We start from the raw sequence: 20,780 nt of genomic DNA on the forward strand, positions 1-20,780 counted from the left end.
AACGTCAGGACTACAGACTGAACTGATAACGTCAGGACTACAGACTGAACTGATAACGTCAGGACTACAGACTGAACTGATAACGTCAGGACTACAGACTGAACTGATAACATCAGCACATGCTTCCTCTCTGTCTCTCAGTGGCTCCTTTTCAAAAGAAGCTCTGGGAAGCGCACACACACACACACACACACACACACTGCATTTGACATTTCAATCAAAGATAGAACATGAATGGTCTCTTTTTACACTTTCCCAGCTGGAAGACTTATTTTCCTTCCTCTCCTCTCTGCTCTCCCCCCCCACTCTCTCTCTCCCCCCTCCATCTCCCCCCCACCTCCACCCTCTCTACCCCCCTCCCTCTCTCCTCTCTTTCTGGGCATCGTTAGGAGCGCCAGGGGCACTTGAGCGGTGAGTAGCTCGTTAGAAGAGCTGTATGATGGGAGTCCCGAGGGGGAGGGGAGAGAAGATGGGGTTAACTTGCTGTTCCCTAATGGTTGGTCGTTTTAGATGGGGTTAACTTGCTTCTCCCTAATGGTTGGTCGTTTTAGATGGGGTTAACTTGCTGTTCCCTAATGGTTGGTAGTTTTAGATGGGGTTAACTTGCTGTTCCCTAATGGTTGGTCGTTTTAGATGGGGTTAACTTGCTTCTCCCTAATGGTTGGTAGTTTTAGATGGGGTTAACTTGCTTCTCCCTAATGGTTGGTAGTTTTAGATGGGGTTAACTTGCTGCTCCCTAATGGTTGGTAATTTTAGATGGGGTTAACATGCTGTTCCCTAATGGTTGGTCGTTTTAGATGGGGTTAACTTGCTGTTCCCTAATGGTTGGTCGTTTTAGATGGGGTTAACTTGCTGTTCCCTAATGGTTGGTCGTTTTAGATGGGGTTAACTTGCTGTTCCCTAATGGTTGGTCGTTTTAGATGGGGTTAACTTGCTGTTCCCTAATGGTTGGTCGTTTTAGATGGGGTTAACTTGCTGTTCCCTAATGGTTGGTCGTTTTAGATGGGGTTAACTTGCTGCTCCCTAATGGTTGGTAATTTTAGATGGGGTTAACATGCTGTTCCCTAATGGTTGGTAGTTTTAGATGGGGTTAACTTGCTGTTCCCTAATGGTTGGTCGTTTTAGATGGGGTTAACTTGCTGTTCCCTAATGGTTGGTCGTTTTAGATGGGGTTAACTTGCTGCTCCCTAATGGTTGGTAATTTTAGATGGGGTTAACATGCTGTTCCCTAATGGTTGGTAGTTTTAGATGGGGTTAACTTGCTGTTCCCTAATGGTTGGTCGTTTTAGATGGGGTTAACTTGCTGTTCCCTAATGGTTGGTCGTTTTAGATGGGGTTAACTTGCTGTTCCCTAATGGTTGGTCGTTTTAGATGGGGTTAACTTGCTGTTCCCTAATGGTTGGTCGTTTTAGATGGGGTTAACTTGCTGTTCCCTAATGGTTGGTCGTTTTAGATGGGGTTAACTTGCTGCTCCCCAATGGTTGGTAGTTTTAGATGGGGTTAACTTGCTGTTCCCTAATGGTTGGTAGTTTTAGATGGGGTTAACTTGCTGTTCCCTAATGGTTGGTAGTTTTAGATGGGGTTAACTTGCTTTTCCCTAATGGTTGGTAGTTTTAGATGGGGTTAACTTGCTGTTCCCTAATGGTTGGTCGTTTTAGATGGGGTTAACTTGCTGTTCCCTAATGGTTGGTCGTTTTAGATGGGGTTAACTTGCTGTTCCCTAATGGTTGGTTGTTTTAGATGGGGTTAACTTGCTGTTCCCTAATGGTTGGTAGTTTTAGATGGGGTTAACTTGCTGTTCCCTAATGGTTGGTAGTTTTAGATGGGGTTAACTTGCTGTTCCCTAATGGTTGGTAGTTTTAGATGGGGTTAACATGCTGTTCCCTAATGGTTGGTAGTTTTAGCCACAGCGTGGCACCCCCCCCCCCGGTACACTCAGTCACACCCCAAAGTTAGGGGAGGACCAGAGTTTGGTCAACATATTTAGGATGTCTTTTTGGATCCAGTAAAAATATGGCTGCTGTCAAAGCGAGGTGGATAACAAGACTTCCAAAAACAGCTTTACAGCCTAGAGCTCCTGACTGGCTAACTAACTACTGTAGAAAGGCTGTCTATGACTGGCTAACTAGCTACTGTAGAAAGGCTGTCTATGACTGGCTAACTAGCTACTGTAGAAAGGCTGTCTATGACTGGCTAACTAGCTACTGTAGAAAGGCTGTCTATGACTGGCTAACTAACTACCGTAGAAAGGCTGTCTATGACTGGCTAACTAGCTACTGTAGAAAGGCTGTCTATGACTGGCTAACTAGCTACTGTAGAAAGGCTGTCTATGACTGGCTAACTAGCTACTGTAGAAAGGCTGTCTATGACTGGCTAACTAGCTACTGTAGAAAGGCTGTCTATGACTGGCTAACTAACTACCGTAGAAAGGCTGTCTATGACTGGCTAACTAGCTACTGTAGAAAGTCTGTCTATGACTGGCTAACTAGCTACTGTAGAAAGGCTGTCTATGACTGGCTAACTAGCTACTGTAGAAAGGCTGCCTATGACTGGCTAACTAACTACCGTAGAAAGGCTGTCTATGACTGGCTAACTAACTACCGTAGAAAGGCTGTCCATGACTGGCTAACTAGCTACTGTAGAAAGGCTGCCTATGACTGGCTAACTAACTACCGTAGAAAGGCTGTCTATGACTGGCTAACTAACTACCGTAGAAAGGCTGTCTATGACTGGCTAACTAGCTACTGTAGAAAGGCTGTCTATGACTGGCTAACTAACTACTGTAGAAAGGCTGTCTATGACTGGCTAACTAGCTACTGTAGAAAGGCTGCCTATGACTGGCTAACTAACTACCGTAGAAAGGCTGTCTATGACTGGCTAACTAGCTACTGTAGAAAGGCTGTCTATGACTGGCTAACTAACTACTGTAGAAAGGCTGTCTATGACTGGCTAACTAACTACCGTAGAAAGGCTGTCCATGACTGGCTAACTAGCTACTGTAGAAAGGCTGCCTATGACTGGCTAACTAACTACCGTAGAAAGGCTGTCTATGACTGGCTAACTAACTACCGTAGAAAGGCTGTCTATGACTGGCTAACTAGCTACTGTAGAAAGGCTGTCTATGACTGGCTAACTAGCTACTGTAGAAAGGCTGCCTATGACTGGCTAACTAACTACAGTAGAAAGGCTGTCCATGACTGGCTAACTAGCTACTGTAGAAAGGCTGTCCATGACTGGCTAACTAGCTACTGTAGAAAGGCTGCCTATGACTGGCTAACTAACTACAGTAGAAAGGCTGTCCATGACTGGCTAACTAGCTACTGTAGAAAGGCTGTCTATGACTGGCTAACTAGCTACTGTAGAAAGGCTGTCTATGACTGGCTAACTAGCTACTGTAGAAAGGCTGTCTATGACTGGCTAACTAACTACCGTAGAAATGCTGTCCATGACTGGCTAACTAGCTACTGTAGAAAGGCTGTCTATGACTGGCTAACTAGCTACTGTAGAAAGGCTGTCTATGACTGGCTAACTAGCTACTGTAGAAAGGCTGTCTATGACTGGGCTAACTAGCTACTGTAGAAAGGCTGTCTATGACTCCCTGCAGCCTGAACTAGACTGTAGAAACCCTACACCACCCCACAGCTGAGTGTCACATCCCAGCAGATCTCTTCAGAAAGATCCTTTCTTCCTAACAAGGGAAGAGTCAGATAGTGCTATTCTGACCACAGAGATCCTATTAAATGACTATGATGTAATTATGTAATCGGTCTGCTACTGACAGGGACAGTTACAATGAGCAGATCTAAGCACTGTGTGTGTGTGTGTGTGTGTGTGTGTGTGTGTGTGTGTGTGTGTGTGTGTGTGTGTGTGTGTATCTGACCACTGAACTGACCTGGGAGAAGTTACGACAGTAACTGCTTGGCTGACCCCAGGCCTGTCTTGCTCTGCCAGAAACCACTACTTATGATGGGCAGATTGGGTACTCCACATCACTAGCAGTCACAAGGCCTGTCCTTCTTCGGTTTGTCTGAGGTCTTTTAGGGAATTACATTAAACTTCCCACACTTCCAGTATTAGGAAGGGTATTGTTTTGTGTGGTCTGCTCTTGGACTTGTGGTTAAAACATCTCCCCTTTCAGAACAGGACAATAGTCAGACTGCTGGATCTACAGATGACTATCTTAATTTGACCCAGTTTCTCACAGCAGGAAAATAATCCTGCAGCAACAGGAAAAGTGAATTATTATGTGGATTATAATGAATGGACATTTCTTGTAGGGGTTGATACATTTTTCATTAGGGCAAATGAAACTGAAGTGCAAATTACAAACTTTCGAAGCCTTTTTAAACCTTGAATACACTACAAGCTTGCATTTCCTGCTGTGCAGGATGATCAAACTAAGATACGGCATCTGTAATGATCTACTGACACATCTACTGAGAGTGTGAGAAATGAAAGGAACAACCCATACCAAGGGAACAACCCATTGGATTTATCCCAACTTGCCCTCCTGAATTCTGTATAATATGTATCGTAGCAAAGGATTTATTTAATTCATTTTGTAAGATTGAAGACGTTGATTCATCACCATCAGAAGAACATGGCACAGCCTTGCTAGAGAGGGAAAGACTGAGAAAATACCCTCCCAAATAGCTCCACCAGCCGATTTATGACTACTCAGCAGTCACAGCCTCCCTCCTCCAGCAGCCCTGGCCTCCCTCCTCCAGCTCACCCCCCTCCTCCAGCTCACCCCCCTTCCCCCCTCTCTCTACTTCCTTTTCCCGGTCATTCTCTCTCTCTACCTCTCTCTCTCTCTCTCTCTCTCTCTCTCTCTCCATATCTCTCTCTCTCTCTCTATACCTCTCTCTCTATCTCTCTCTATACCTCTCTCTCTATCTCTCTCTATACCTCTCTCTCTCTCTCTATATACCTCTCTCTCTCTCTCTCTCTCTCTCTCTCTACCTCTCTCTCTCTATACCTCTCTCTCTCTATACCTCTCTCTCTCTCTCTATACCTCTCTCTCTCTCTCTACCTCTCTCTCTCTCTCTATACCTCTCTCTCTATATATATACCTCTCTCTCTCTCTCTCTCTCTATACCTCTCTCTCTCTCTCTCTCTATACCTCTCTCTCTCTCTCTCTACCTCTCTCTCTGAGTAAGTAGTGAGATATAAAAACAGTCCATATCAATACCAGGAAGCGTTGAGTTCCGAACAGTGTTGTTGGCCCGTTGGTGCCATGCCATCTGCTGCACGTGACAAACAATGGCGTACTTTAGCTACTAGTGTGTGAGCGAGTGAGCGAAAGAGAGAGCGAGAGTGTATCTCAGTACTGCATGCCAGTGTGTATATCTCAGTACTGTATACCAGTGTGTATATTTCAGTACTGTATACCAGTGTGTATATTTCAGTACTGCATGCCAGTGTGTATATCTCAGTACTGTATACCAGTGTGTATATCTCAGTACTGCATGCCAATGTGTATACCTCAGTACTGTATGCCAGTGTGTATATCTCAGTACTGTATACCAGTGTGTATATCTCAGTACTGTATGCCAGTGTGTATATCTCAGTACTGTATGCCAGTGTGTATATCTCAGTACTGTATGCCAGTGTGTATATCTCAGTACTGTATATCTCAGTACTGTATGCCAGTGTGTATATCTCAGTACTGTATGCCAGTGTGTATATCTCAGTACTGTATACCAGTGTGTATATCTCAGTACTGTATGCCAGTGTGTATATCTCAGTACTGTATATCTCAGTACTGTATGCCAGTGTGTATATCTCAGTACTGTATATCTCAGTACTGTATGCCAGTGTGTATATCTCAGTACTGTATGCCAGTGTGTATATCTCAGTACTGTATGCCAGTGTGTATATCTCAGTACTGTATATCTCAGTACTGTATGCCAGTGTGTATATCTCAGTACTGTATATCTCAGTACTGTATGCCAGTGTGTATATCTCAGTACTGTATGCCAGTGTGTATATCTCAGTACTGTATGCCAGTGTGTATATCTCAGTACTGTATGCCAGTGTGTATATCTCAGTACTGTATATCTCAGTACTGTATGCCAGTGTGTATATCTCAGTACTGTATGCCAGTGTGTATATCTCAGTACTGTATATCTCAGTACTGTATGCCAGTGTGTATATCTCAGTACTGTATACCAGTGTGTATATCTCAGTACTGTATATCTCAGTACTGTATACCAGTGTGTATATCTCAGTACTGTATATCTCAGTACTGTATGCCAGTGTGTATATCTCAGTACTGTATACCAGTGTGTATATCTCAGTACTGTATATCTCAGTACTGTATACCAGTGTGTATATCTCAGTACTGTATATCTCAGTACTGCATGCCAGTGTGTATATCTCAGTACTGTATATCTCAGTACTGTATGCCAGTGTGTATATCTCAGTACTGTATACCAGTGTGTATATCTCAGTACTGTATATCTCAGTACTGTATACCAGTGTGTATATCTCAGTACTGTATATCTCAGTACTGTATGCCAGTGTGTATATCTCAGTACTGTATACCAGTGTGTATATCTCAGTACTGTATATCTCAGTACTGTATACCAGTGTGTATATCTCAGTACTGTATATCTCAGTACTGTATACCAGTGTGTATATCTCAGTACTGTATATCTCAGTACTGCATGCCAATGTGTAGGCCCACTCCTAATACTGCTCCTCTAAAGCAGCAGGTGAGCGACTGTCTAAATGATCTACTGCGTTGTATATACCAGTCTGTAGAACTCTACCATAACCTTCCATAACCCCATGATGTACTTTACGCCAGTATCCTGTAGATCTCCCTCCTCCTCCTCCTCTTAGACTTCTGGAGCAACGGGTGAGAGGAGAGCCTCAGACAGACAGACAGACACCAACAGGCTGGCCTGCAGTCACTGTTAACCCCGAGCAGATGGAATGCGCTCAACTTCAGCAAGACCTCAGAGAGGTTCTGCATGACGAGCACCCTCACAGCGATGTGCCCAGATCACTTCCACGGCTAGGGCAAACGGAGGAAGAGAGAGACGGACCTAGGAACCAACGCCGTATTCACAAAGAGACCAATGCCATATTCTCAGAGTAGGACTGCTGATATAGGATCAGTTTGGCCTTTTAGATAATAATGAATAAAATGATATGAACAGGGGGGACCTGATCCTAGATCAACACTCCTACTCTCTGAATACAAGCCCAGACGGAGAAGTAGGGGGAACAGAGACAGAGAGAGAGAGAGAGAGACAGAGAGAGAGACAGAGAGAGAGAGAGACAGCGAGAGAGACAGAGAGACAGAGAGACAGAGAGAGAGAGAGAGAGAGAAAGAGAGCCAGAGAGCCAGAGAGAGACAGAGAGAGAGACAGAGAGAGAGACAGAGAGAGAGAGAGAGAGACAGAGACAGAGAGACACAGAGACAGAGACACAGAGAGACAGAGAAAGACAGAGAGAGAGATAGAGAGAGAGAGAGAAAGAGAGAGCCAGAGAGCCAGAGAGCCAGAGAGAGAGACAGAGAGAGAGAGAGAGACAGAGACAGAGAGACACAGAGACAGAGACACAGAGACACAGAGAGACAGAGACAGAGACAGAGAGAGAGAGAGAGAGAGAGAGAGAGAGAGAGAGAGAGAGAGAGAGAGAGAGAGAGAGAGGAGTGACAGACAAATTAAGATCCTACATCTGTAGCTAGGGGGAACAGAAGGAGAGGTAGAGAGTTAGGTAAGGGAGAGGGGATAATTTAGTTGTGGTCTCTGGGCAGGAAGAGTTAGCTGAGGGGAGAGGGGGTAATCTCTGTCTCTCTCTCTATAGCTTCTAACTCAACACATAATCACTGACACACACACTTGCTTGCACGCACACACACGCTTGCATGTTCACACAAAGACCCCCCCCTAGCCTACCTACATGTTCACACAAAGCCCCTCCCCCTAGCCTACCTACATGTTCACACAAAGCCCCTCCCCCTAGCCTACCTACATTACTGCCTACCTGGAAAACAGAAATGCAGAAAACTGTCAACTAAATGTCAACCCTTTCCCCTCTGCCTGTTTCCCTAATTCCTCCCTCACATCGTTTCACCACCATTCAGTTCCTCCTCCCTCACATCGTTTCACCACCATTCAGTTCCTCCTCCCTCACATCGTTTCACCACCATTCAGTTCCTCCCCCCTCACATCGTTTCACCACCATTCAGTTCCCCAGCTGTTGACTTCCTTACGCTGGTCCTCCTATCGGGTTTTAAAGTGAAACTAAGAAAACAACCATATCAAACTCTGAGCATAAATCCAGTCAAGGTCACAGTTTCCCTTTTTCTGTCTCCGTAGAGAACCACAGGGACTGGGAGAGAGGGAGGGTTCTGGAGTGGCCGGGAGGGATGGGGGGGATGGGGGGGGGGGGAGAGACAGCCTAGAGGGAGACCACAAAACACAGTTAATCCCAGAATGCAATGCACTGAGAGAGTGGCACATTGGCTGCCATTGAAATGAGAAGAGGGGAGCGACTAGGCTAGAACAGGGTGGTTCACAAGAGAACAACACATGAAATACTCTTTCTAACTATTCAACTTTACGAACGACACCCCATCGTAGAGATGGTTCAGTGAGAAGAAGTGGGGACATTCAGATGTGGTAAATGTAGCTTTAATCAGAGAGAAGAAATGTTCAACGTTTAATTCAATCACATTAGATTTAAAGCCCCACTGTATCATTTCATTCAGATGTGGTCAATTGAGCATTTAGCTGTAATTAAAGAGGGAAAAAACCCATTAGATGTAAATGGCCAGAAGAGTGTAAACCTGTCTTTACTCCTCAACACCATCCAGGATAGACAACCTCAACACCATCCAGGGTAAACAACCTCAACACCATCCAGGGTAAACAACCTCAACACCATCCAGGGTAAACAACCTCAACACCTCAACACCATCCAGGGTAAACAACCTCAACACCATCCAGGGTAAACAACCTCAACACCATCCAGGGTAAACAACCTCAACACCATCCAGGGTAAACAACCTCAACACCATCCAGGATAAACAACCTCAACACCATCCAGGGTAAACAACCTCAACACCATCCAGGGTAAACAACCTCAACACCATCCAGGGTAAACAACCTCAACACCATCCAGGGTAAACAACCTCAACACCATCCAGGGTAAACAACCTCAACACCATCCAGGGTAAACAACCTCTTTATATAACCTGTTTATGGGTGTATGATGAGAGACACCAACCCTCAACAAAGCTGGTGTTATTACTGCATCCCCAGAGTTATTACGGTTCTACGGAGAGGTGCTGTGTGCGTGTATGTAACAATATATATAATATAAAGTATATATAACTATAATATAATGTGTATATATATATAAAATATAAATATAATATATTATAATATATACCAGACTAGATCACAATACTGGAGTCTTTGTCTTGGATTCTACGGCGTCCTTTTGTCCAGTTGACTGAAAAATGGCTCTGTTTTTCAAATATATAATGTTTTTTTAATTTAAGAAAATTGTCAAATGGAAATGTCTGTGTCGACTGCAAACTCCACCCCCATCCCCCCAAGACCAAGCTGGCTCTAACATTTCCTATCCTTGTGTCAACGACACACACAAATGCCTTCGGTCAATAGGACACTTCTCTTTGGTTTCAACTGCCATTCCACTCATTCTCTCCTGTCTCGCAATCTTTTTCATTCTTTCACTCATCTTTCAACTCTAACCAATGGTTAGAGCACGACTGAGACTGCATGTCTTTACATTAGAGGGAACTTCCAATGACAAACCATTAGACTAGAGAACTTGACATTCTAGAACAGAGCAGAGTAGAGTAGAACAGAGTAGAGTAGAACAGAGTAGAGTAGAACAGAGTAGAGTAGAACAGAGAGTAGAGTAGAACAGAGTAGAGTAGAGTAGAGTAGAGTAGAGTAGAGTAGAAAAGACCAGAACAGAGCAGAGAATAACAGAACAAAGCAGAGCAGAGCAGAGCAGCTTCCTGGTGTAAATGTATACCTCCACAGAAACAACAAAAGAACTCAGCTCTGTGTGGTGTATCAAATGACAGGTGGTACAGTCCAACAGTAGGTTACAGTGCAAACACAACACAATGACAGATACATGAGAGAGAAGGGAAGGGCTAGAGTTGGGGGGATGGGAGGAGAGTGTGTGTGTGTGTGTGTGTGTGTACACATGTAAAGTATAATGTCTTACCTGTCCCAGGTCCAGGGTAACGTTGACCTCGTTGAACTCTGTGCTGCGGGAGAGAGGAGGGCTCTGCCACCATCTCTCTGTACCATCGATGGCATTGGTAATGGGGTGGGCTCTGTCACTGTCCCCCATGGTGCAGGTATCACAGTACTGGCCCTGAGGACCAACAGACCACTGAGTTTAGGAGTTTATGGAGGGGGGGGGATATACAGCATCATTCCCTCATTGACTTCAAATCATTCCCATGTCATATTTTGTCTAGTGTTGTAATTCTAATGAATCTCTCTCTCTCTCTCTCTCTCTCTCTCTCTCTCTCTCTCTCTCTCTCTCTCTCTCTCTCTCTCTCTCTCTCTCTCTCTCTCTCTCTCTCTCTCTCTCTCTCTCTCTCTCTCTCTCTCTCTCTCTCTCTCTCTCTCTCTCTCTCTCTCTCTCTGAGTTAAGATTAAAGTTGTGCTTCAGTTGTTGCTGACACATCATTGTTACCTTATTGCCTATATTATTTAATATTTCTATTGAATAACCTCGAACAAATAATCTGTCAACTCAACATGTTTCTATAATCTGGTGCAGCAGACAAAAATTCACAGTTTAGTACAGTTCAGTTTAATTCAGTATAGTTCAGTTCAGTACAGTTCAGTAGAGTTCAGCACAGTTCAGTTCAGTCCTGTGAATAGGCTAGTATGGAGCATCTGTACAGAATGTAAACTATTTTTTCCTGAATGTTTTATTTGACATACACTACATGACCAAAAGTATGTGGACACCTGCTCGTCGAGCATCTCATTCCAAATCCATGGGCATTAATATGGAGCTCCTAAATACTTATGTAAATTTAATATTTACGTTTTTTTATTTTTTATATATTTGCCAAGATTTCTAAAAAAAACAGTTTTTGCTTTGTCATTATGGGTATTGTGTGTGATGAGCGGGGAAAAAAACAATTTAATCAATTTCAGAATAAGGCTGTTATGTAACAAAATGTGGAAAAAGTCAAGGGGTCTGAATACTTTCTGAATGCACTGTATGCCCCTCCGCATTGATGTATCCGAGAGGTCTTCTTACTGGTTTTCCATGGTTTCTTTCTAATGGCGAGTTCACAACTCCTATCACTTTTATTCCTTCACGCGATTTAGGTTTTTCTGATCTGGTCTTTTCACCTTAATCACTCACTCTGAAACATTCTAAATCGTTTTCCTAGGGTAATGTCATGATAGTTCCTAAATCATGTCCCAAGGGTACTGTCACGATAGTTCCTAAATCATGTCCCAAGGGTAATGTCATGATAGTTCCTAAATCATGTCCCTGGGGTACTGTCATGATAGTTCCTAAATCATGTCCCAAGGGTAATGTCATGATAGTTCCTAAATCATGTCCCAAGGGTACTGTCATGATAGTTCCTAAATCATGTCCCTGGGGTACTGTCATGATAGTTCCTAAATCATGTCCCTGGGGTACTGTCATGATAGTTCCTAAATCGTGTCCCTGGGGTACTGTCATGATAGTTCCTAAATCATGTCCCTGGGGTACTGTCATGATAGTTCCTAAATCATGTCCCTGGGGTACTGTCATGATAGTTCCTAAATCGTGTCCCTGGGGTACTGTCATGATAGTTCCTAAATCATGTCCCAAGGGTACTGTCATGATAGTTCCTAAATCGTGTCCCTGGGGTACTGTCATGATAGTTCCTAAATCATGTCCCAAGGGTACTGTCATGATAGTTCCTAAATCGTGTCCCTGGGGTCAGATCATGATAGTTCCTAAATCGTGTCCCTGGGGTCAGATCATGCTGCTCTCCTCCCTCCTCCTTCACCCTGCTCGGTTTTAATACTCTCCTTTCTCCAAATAATATAAAGGCGTTATCTTTCACCTCAACGCTATCTGTTATCTGTCCCTATCACTTAGATTACTGCATGAATGACTGGGTTCGAAGCAAAGCAAACGTCTCATTATATCATACAAATCGCATTATATCATGCGTGGTTGTGTTCTATATACAAGCATACGTAGCATTGCAGCATGCATGGTTGGGTTCTAGGTATAAGCATACGAAGCATTGCAGCATGCAGGGTTGGGTTCTAGGTATAAGCATACGAAGCATTGCAGCATGCAGGGTTGGGTTCTAGGTATAAGCATACGAAGCATTGCAGCATGCAGGGTTGGGTTCTAGGTATAAGCATACGAAGCATTGCAGCATGCATGGTTGGGTTCTAATAACAAACATACGTAGAATTTCATCTAAACACATCAGCAAATGTTTGATTCTGGCGCTCAGCGCTTTATTGAAAAATGTCACACACTTATCAAATTACACTCATGCATATAGCGATGGAGGTCATTCATCATTACACCTCCTCATATTGTACCAATGCATATAGCGGTGGAGTTCATTCATCAACTGGCTTCCAGGAACATTCCTCAGAGATGAGGCCATACCCCAAACTATTTAATGCAATATGGAATTGTATTCAGCCTCTGTGTTCATTTAATTAAGCCTGTACTCGATTGAACTGTCGTGTCGTACCCCATCAAACCCAAAATAGAAGCTTGTTTTACTCCAATGTTTGTAAACAAAGTAAATGTAAACAAACTCTATATAGCCTCAAAACATGGTTAAAACTATAGTGTTGATATCATGAATGGTCAGTCCTTGCATCCATAGCTCTGTATATGAATCTGAGAGTGGTTACATTTCTCCAGGCCCATCCCTCAGCTTTTTACCAAAACAGGAGCGGGGATTCGTCTTGTTATTGTTTATACTAATTTCCGCTTTAATGTGTGTGTAGCTACCAATTTCTTTCAGAAACTACGGGGTAGGCTAACAACGAAGTTATAACTGATACATAACTCATTCATAAAGTCTCCTATCTAGGGAACAACACCACTGTTGCTTGATGCAGCGCTCACCGCACTGGTTACTCACTGCGAGGTATGCGGAGACGTGTTAAAGAAAAGTGCATAAAACAGGATACCCTATACTTCTTTAAATGTTATAATAATACTAATACTAATTTAAAAGTAAGCTGTTTGGTGTAGCCTAGTTTAAAAAGTTAGTAAATACATAATACAGGTTGTATAAAACATGTATTGCCCCGTTACCAATGCCTGATTTGATTTTAATGAAGCAAAAACTATAAACCTATTTAAAATTCTTACCTGTATGGTTTGACTCGGGTCTCCTGACACCGGCCCTCCGACCAGCTTGCAGTACAAGTCATGTATCGACCGCCCGTTGTCCCCCTCTCCGCAGGTCGCTGTCGCCGTCACTTTGGTTCCTTCTGCCAGGTTAAAATAAGGTGGGTGCAGGCTGTAGCCATTCACCCCGTTGGTGGGCAGCTCCTGTCCCCGCGCCGAGAGGCCGCAGATTAGCGGACATAACAGCAGCAAAACAAGGTGTGTAGGGCCGCCAGCCGCCGGGGATAGAGTCCCCAACAATGGTCCCCTCGCCATCTTTCACCTGCCGGTGCTCTGCTCTGCTCTGCTACGGTTCGTTAGATAAATAGGCGATTGGGCTGACAAACTAATAGCAATTAACTACAATAACCGAGATAATAACCTTACTGCTTTATTACAAAGTACCATCGGTGGTAAAGCGATAGAAAAGCGGTCAACGGTTAGCTCCGAATCATTGAGCCGTGGAGAACAGTCTGTGCGCTGAAGCCTGTTGCTGTGGTGGATGTCTCTCGCTCCGGCGGGCACCTATCTGCGCTGAGCTCTATTCTGTTCGCTCTCCCTACCCTCCTCTCTCTCTTTCTGCCCGTGTGGCTGAACCGGGGTATCTGTAGGGAATTATGACGTGTCAATCTGTACCAACTCAACCTGGTCTCAGAGCATTTCTCATAATTCTGCATGTAAATCCGAGACATCCATTTAGTGTGGAATGTATTAATTTGTGGATGTCCATCATCCATTTTGTATGATATGTTACTAATTACAAATCGTATTATATGTTACGATTTTGCAAAACGTACAATATGTTACGAATATGCAAAAACATATGCTATGTTACAGATTCTAGCTAGGTGGCTAACATTAGCTAGCTCGCTAACGGTCGCTAGGCTAGAGTTTAAGGTTAAGATTAGGAGTTATATTAAATGATTAAGGTTAGGGGAAGGGTTAGCTAAAATGGTTAAGGTTAGGGGAAGGGTTAACTAACATGGTTAAGGTTAGGGTTAGGGGAAGGGTTAGCTAACATGCTAAGTAGTTGAAAAGTAGCTAAAAAAATAGTAAGTAGTTGAAAAGTTGCTAAAATGTGTCACACCAGCCTTCGCTTTGGCACCGCCTCCTGTCCAGCTCAGGCGTTCGGCGTTCGCCGGCCTTCTCGCTGCTGCCGAACCTGCTGCTGGCAAACGCCCTTCACTCATCAACCCCGGACTTGTCTCGTCATCATTACACACACCTGGTTCCAATCCCCACTCTATCACTGTATATATACTCACTCTGTCATTTGTCTTTGTCGGTCATTGTATATGTTGTTTTCCTGAGAGGAATCTCTCCTACTATTTCCTGAGGACTTTATATTTTGCACTGTGTGTTTCGTCCCGCTTTAATAAATTCAGTAGTTCTAAACCTGCGACTGCCTCCTGCCTACTCCTCTCTACACTTGTGACAAAATGCTAAAAAGGTGTCCGCGATGAGATTCGACCTCGCAACCTTTGGGTTGCTAGACCTTCGCGTTATACACCCACCCTTAGACCTTCACGTTATACGCCCATCCATTCACCCTCCTTTGAGGTTTTGCCTTAAGTAACCATACCAAACATAATAATAATAATAATAATAATAATAATAATAATAATATGCCATTTAGCAGACGCTTTTATCCAAAGCGAATTACAGTCATGCGTGCATACATTTTTGTGTATGGGTGGTCCCAGGGATCGAACCCACTACCTTGGCGTTACAAGCGCCATGCTCTACCAGCTGAGCTACAGAGGACCACATAACATACTAAATGGCGCTCTCGGATTTACGTACATAATTATACGAAGTGCTCTGTGACCAGGTTGCAACAACTACACCCACCTCTATTGCCCCTGGGACTAGTCTCTTTCTCTCTGATTGGCTGATTTGGCATGGCAGGGAATGAGATGTGATAGGGGAAACTGATATGGCACTTTGTCATAAATGTCAAAATGCAGATCAAGCATGTCAATATGTGGTGTAATATGCAAGTTCAAATACATCTCTCTACTGTTACAAAATAAATGAACATTTGAATCAGTTATTTTTGGGGTGCCTCCTTTTTGCTCTTATCAGTCTCGAGTTACTCAGCCTTCCCCCAACACAATATCACACGGTGCCATTATCTGTCTCGAGTTACTCAGCCTTCCCCCAACACAACATCACACGGTGCCATCAAACACACTTTTACACAGCGTCTCAGCTCCTCCGTCAAGTCACTGCCATGCGCCAGAATGCCCAAGATGATTCCCAAGACCAACCAACCAGTAAATGATCTGAAACACAGGGAGATTGGACCGGGAGCAATTTTTTTATATACATATATATATTTTAACAGACGCTCTTATCCAGAGCGACTTACAGTTAGTTAGTGAGTGCATACATTATTTGTTTTATTTTTCATACCCCCCGTGGGAATCGAACCCACAACCCTGGCGTTGCAAATGCCATGCTCTACCAACTGAGCTACATCCCTGCCGGCCATTCCCTCCCCATACCCTGGACGACGCTGGGCCAATTGTGCGCCGCCCCATGGGTCTCCCGGTCGCGGCCGGCTACGACAGAGCCTGGATACGAACCAGGATCTCTGGTGGCCTTAGACCGCCGCGCCACTCAGGAGCTAGACTTGGGTTACGTCCCAAATGGCACCCTTTCCCCTACATAGTGCACTAGTTTTGACCAGACCCCATTGGGTAGTGCACTATGGTCGGGAACAGGGTACAATTTGGGACGCAACCTGGGAGTGGAAGACTGCTGGACACCGTATAACCAGAACCCTATGGGCTTTTGTCAAAAGTAGTGCACTATATAGGGAATACGGTGCCATTTGGGATGCAGCGAGGGCCTGGGCGGCTGGGTCGGTGTCTCAGACAGGGGAAGGAGACTGTGTCTGAGACTGGAGCGACATTGGGCTGTGTGTGACTTGGTGTCTGGGGATGGTTTAAGCCAGTGGTTCCCAAACTTCTTAACTCATGCCCCACTTCCATCATGCTCCCGAGTGGCGCAGCGGTCTAAGGCACTGCATCTCAGTGCTTGAGGCGTCATTACAGACCCCCCTGGTTTGATTCCAGGCTGTATCACAACCGGCCGTGATTGGGAGTCCCATAGGGCGGCGCACAATTGGCCCAGCGTCGTCCGGGTTTGGCCGGGGTAGGCAGTCATTGTAAATAAGAATTTGTTCTTAACTGACTTGCCTAGAAAAATAAAAAATAAAATTCATTGGGGAACATACCACACCCCCCCCCCGCGCGCCACATTTTGCCATAGAGTGGAGAGAACATATTGAGTTTTTTCCTGTAATATACACATTTTGCCATGTCTTATATGAATTCTGAGTGACTCAAACATTAAAAAATGTTAGCTGACATGGGCTAGTTGATCTGGACATTACTGAAGCTGACATGGGCCAGTTGATCTGGACATTACTGAAGCTGACATGGGCCAGTTGATCTGGACATTACTGAAGCTGACATGGGCCAGTTGATCTGGACATTACTGAAGCTGACATGGGCCAGTTGATCTGGACATTACTGAAGCTGACATGGGCTAGTTGATCTGGACATTACTGAAGCTGACATGGGCCAGTTGATCTGGACATTACTGAAGCTGACATGGGCCAGTTGATCTGGACATTACTGAAGCTGACATGGGCCAGTTGATCTGGACATTACTGAAGCTGACATGGGCTAGTTGATCTGGACATTACTGAAGCTGACATGGGCCAGTTGATCTGGACATTACTGAAGCTGACATGGGCCAGTTGATCTGGACATTACTGAAGCTGACATGGGCCAGTTGATCTGGACATTACTGAAGCTGACATGGGCCAGTTGATCTGGACATTACTGAAGCTGACATGGGCCAGTTGATCTGGACATTACTGAAGCTGACATGGGCCAGTTGATCTGGACATTACTGAAGCTGACATGGGCCAGTTGATCTGGACATTACTGAAGCTGACATGGGCTAGTTGATCTGGACATTACTGAAGCTGACATGGGCCAGTTGATCTGGACATTACTGACAGGACAAGAGGAAACCTGCTGATAAACGACCCAATTTCAAAATTGCACCTTGTGCATTCTACTATTACAACTCGCAAGAGTAAGTTTAAATGAAAATAAATAAAATAATCATCATCATAATAATTGGAACGGACAGTTTGGGAACCACTGGTTTAAGCCAAGGACAGACAAGTGGCACCTTCTCCCATTGGTCTTTGTTCTGTGTGTGTGTGTGTGTGTGTGTGTGTGCTCAAACCCCAGGAGAGATAGAGAAAGGAGAGACTACCCTCCTTTTCCTCTCTGTCTAATCCTCAGACTCTCCCTTTGTCTCTCGTTCTCTCTCTCTCGTTCTCTCTTTTCACTCTGTAATCTCTTCTCTCACTGGGAGCTGTCACTTTTTCACAGGAGCTTTTTGTCCCATCTGGAAGCATAGGGCATAGGCTAGCTAGACTGTGTGTGGTTGGGGAAGAAAGAGAGGAATGACGCTGACCAACAGCTATGGCCTGGAGAAACCGGGCAATGTCACTTTTCATGGTGAGAGCTACAGGTAACATGTTCTGTTGTGGGTCTCTCCCTCTCCCTCTCTCTCTCGCTCACTGAACAAAAATATAAACGCAACAATTTCAAAGATTTTACTGAGTTACAGTTTATATAAGAAAATTAGTCAATTGAAATAAATTCATTAGGCCCTAATCTATGGATTTCACATGACTGGCAATACAGATATGCATCTGTTGGTCACAGATACCTTTTAAAAAGGTAGGGGTGTGGATCAGAAAACCAGTCAGTATCTGGTGTGATCACCATTTGCCTCATGCAGCGCAATACATCTCCTTCGCATAGTGTTGATCAGGCTGTTGATTATGGCCTGTGGAATGTTGTCCCATTCCTCTTCAATGGCTGTGAGAAGTTGCTGAATATTGGCGGGAACTGGAACACTGTTGTACACGTCGATCCAGAACATCCCAAACACGCTCAATGGGTGACATGTCTGGTGAGTATGCAGGCCACGGAAGAACTGGGACATTTTCAGCTTCCAGGAATGATGTACAGATCCTTGCGACATGGGGTCATGCATTATCATGCTGAAACATGAGGTGATGGCGGCGGATGAATGGCACGTCAGTGGGCCTCAGGATCTCGTCACGGTATCTCTGTGCATTCAAATTGCCATCGATAAAATGCAATTGTGTTCGTTGTCCGTAGTTTATGCCTGCACATACCATAATCACAATGCCATACACGCTGCCCAGTACAGTTGAATGCGACGAACCGGTATTCATCCGTGAAGAGCACACTTCTCCAGCCTGCCAGTGGCCATCGAAGGTGAGCATTTGCCCACTGAAGTCGGTTACGACGCCAAACTGCAGTCAGGTCAAGACCCTGGTGAGAGCGACGAGCACACAGATGAGCTTCCCTGAGATGGTTTCTGACAGTTTGTGCAGAAATTCTTCGGTTGTGCAAACCCACAGTTTCATCAGCTGTCCGGGCGGCAGGTCTCAGACGATCCCGCTGGTGAAGAAGCCGGATGTGGAGGTCCTAGGCTGGCGTGGTTACACATGGTCTGCGGTTGTGAGGCCGGTTGGACGTACTGCCAAATTCTCTAAAACGACATTGGAGGTGGCTTCTGGTAGAGAAATTAACATTTAATTCTCTGGCAACAGCTCTGGTGGATATTCCGGCAGTCAGCATGCCAATTGCACGCTCCCTTAAAACTTGAGACATCTGTGGCATTGTGTTGTGTGACAAAATGGAACATTTTAGAGTGGCCTTTTTTTTATCCCAAGCACAAGGTGCACCTGTGTAATGATCATGCTGTTTAATCAGCTTCTTGATATGCCACACCTGTCAGGTGGATGGATTATCTTGGGAAAGGAGAAATGCTCACTAACAGGGATGTAAAGAAAGTTCTGCACAAAATTTGAGAGAAATAAGCCTTTTATTTCAGCTCATGAAACATGGGACCAAAACTTTACGTGTTGTATTTATATTTTTGTTCAGTGTAAATGGCAGTAGGTGTTTCTCTCCTCTGACACAACTCATTTACCTGGCCCACATCTGGGAACCAGAGAGACTTTATCTTAGCCGGGTGGACTGCAGACAGGTAGACTGCAGACAGGTAGACGGTAGTTTCAGCCAGATCGACGGTAGACAGGTAGACAGGTTCCTGTCTGAGATTCGTCACCATCTGGCCTAGTTGCATAGTCAGAAGCCTCGCCAAGTTCTACAATTAATCTTCTTGAAATCAGATTTTAAACCTAACTCTAACCTTTAAGACCAAAAAGCAATTTTTTGTTTTCATACATTTTCACAATACAGCATATTTTGGTTTTGCAGCTTGGCCACGTAGTGGGAACCCTGTCTGAGAGTAATCTTGTTCCCAGACTCAATTCCGGCCAAATTCACAGAAAGTCTAAAATCAAATAACATTTTATTGGCCAAACTGAGCAATCGGGGGAGAAGGGCCTTGGTCAGGGAGGTGACCAAGAACCCGATTGTCTTTCTGACAGAGCTCCAGAGTTCCTCTGTGGAGATGGGAGAACCTTCCAGAAGGACAACCATCTCTGCAGCACTCCACCAATCAGGCCTTTATGGTAGAGTGGCCAGATGGAAGCCACTCCTCAGTAAAAGGCACATGACAGCCAGCTTGGAGTTTGCTAAAAGGCACCTTAAGGACTATCAGACCATGAGAAACAAGATTCTCTGGTCTGATGAAACCAAGATTGAACTCTTTGGCCTGAATGTCAAGCGTCACGTCTGGAGGAAACCTGGCACCATCCCTACGGTGAAGCATGGTGGTGGCAGCATCATGCTGTGGGGATGTTTTTCAGCGGCAGGGACTGGAAGACTAGTCAGGATCGAGGGAACGATTAACCTGCTCCAGAGCGCTCAGGACCTCAGACTGGGGTGAAGGTTCACCTTCCAACAGGACAACGACCCTAAGCACACAGCCAAGACAATGCAGGAGTGGCTTCGGGCAAGTCTCTGAATGCCCTTGAGTGGCCCAGCCAGAGCCCGGACTTGAACCCGATCGAACATCACTGGAGAGACCTGAAAATAGCTGTGCAGCGACGCTCCCCATCCAACCTGACAGAGCTTGAGAGGAATCTGCAGAGAAGAATGGGAGAAACTCCCCAAATACAGGTGTGCCAAGCTTGTAGCGTCATACCCAAGAAGACTCGAGGCTGTAATCGCTGCCAAAAGTGCTTCAACAAAGTACTGAGTAAAGGGTCTGAATACTTATGTAAATGTGATATTTCTGTTTATATTTTAAAGAAATTTGCAAAAAATTCTAAAAACCTGTTTTTGTTTTGTCATTATGGGGTATTGTGTGTGGATTGATGAGGGGAAAAAACAATTTAATCAATTTTAGAATAA

At 44.6% G+C, this 20,780-nt stretch overlaps 1 protein-coding gene across 1 annotated transcript in view; it reads right to left on the reverse strand.

Moving 5' to 3' along the window:
* Window positions 1-19,605, reverse strand: part of LOC311148196 (laminin subunit alpha-5-like) — a gene marked incomplete at both ends in the record, with an annotated part of 57,997 nt that extends 38,392 nt beyond the window's left edge. Inside the window, 3 exons of the mRNA XM_084185077.1 lie at window positions 10,222-10,374; window positions 13,372-13,554; window positions 19,450-19,605. Of these exons, the coding sequence (XP_084041203.1) occupies window positions 10,222-10,374; window positions 13,372-13,554; window positions 19,450-19,605 (492 nt within the window). The remainder of the gene's footprint in view (window positions 1-10,221; window positions 10,375-13,371; window positions 13,555-19,449) is intronic.
* Window positions 19,606-20,780: the final 1,175 nt, after the last annotated feature.

Source organism: Coregonus lavaretus, assembly GCF_964263955.1.
Source record: "Coregonus lavaretus genome assembly, chromosome: 20".
Classification (NCBI taxonomy): domain Eukaryota; kingdom Metazoa; phylum Chordata; class Actinopteri; order Salmoniformes; family Salmonidae; genus Coregonus; species Coregonus lavaretus.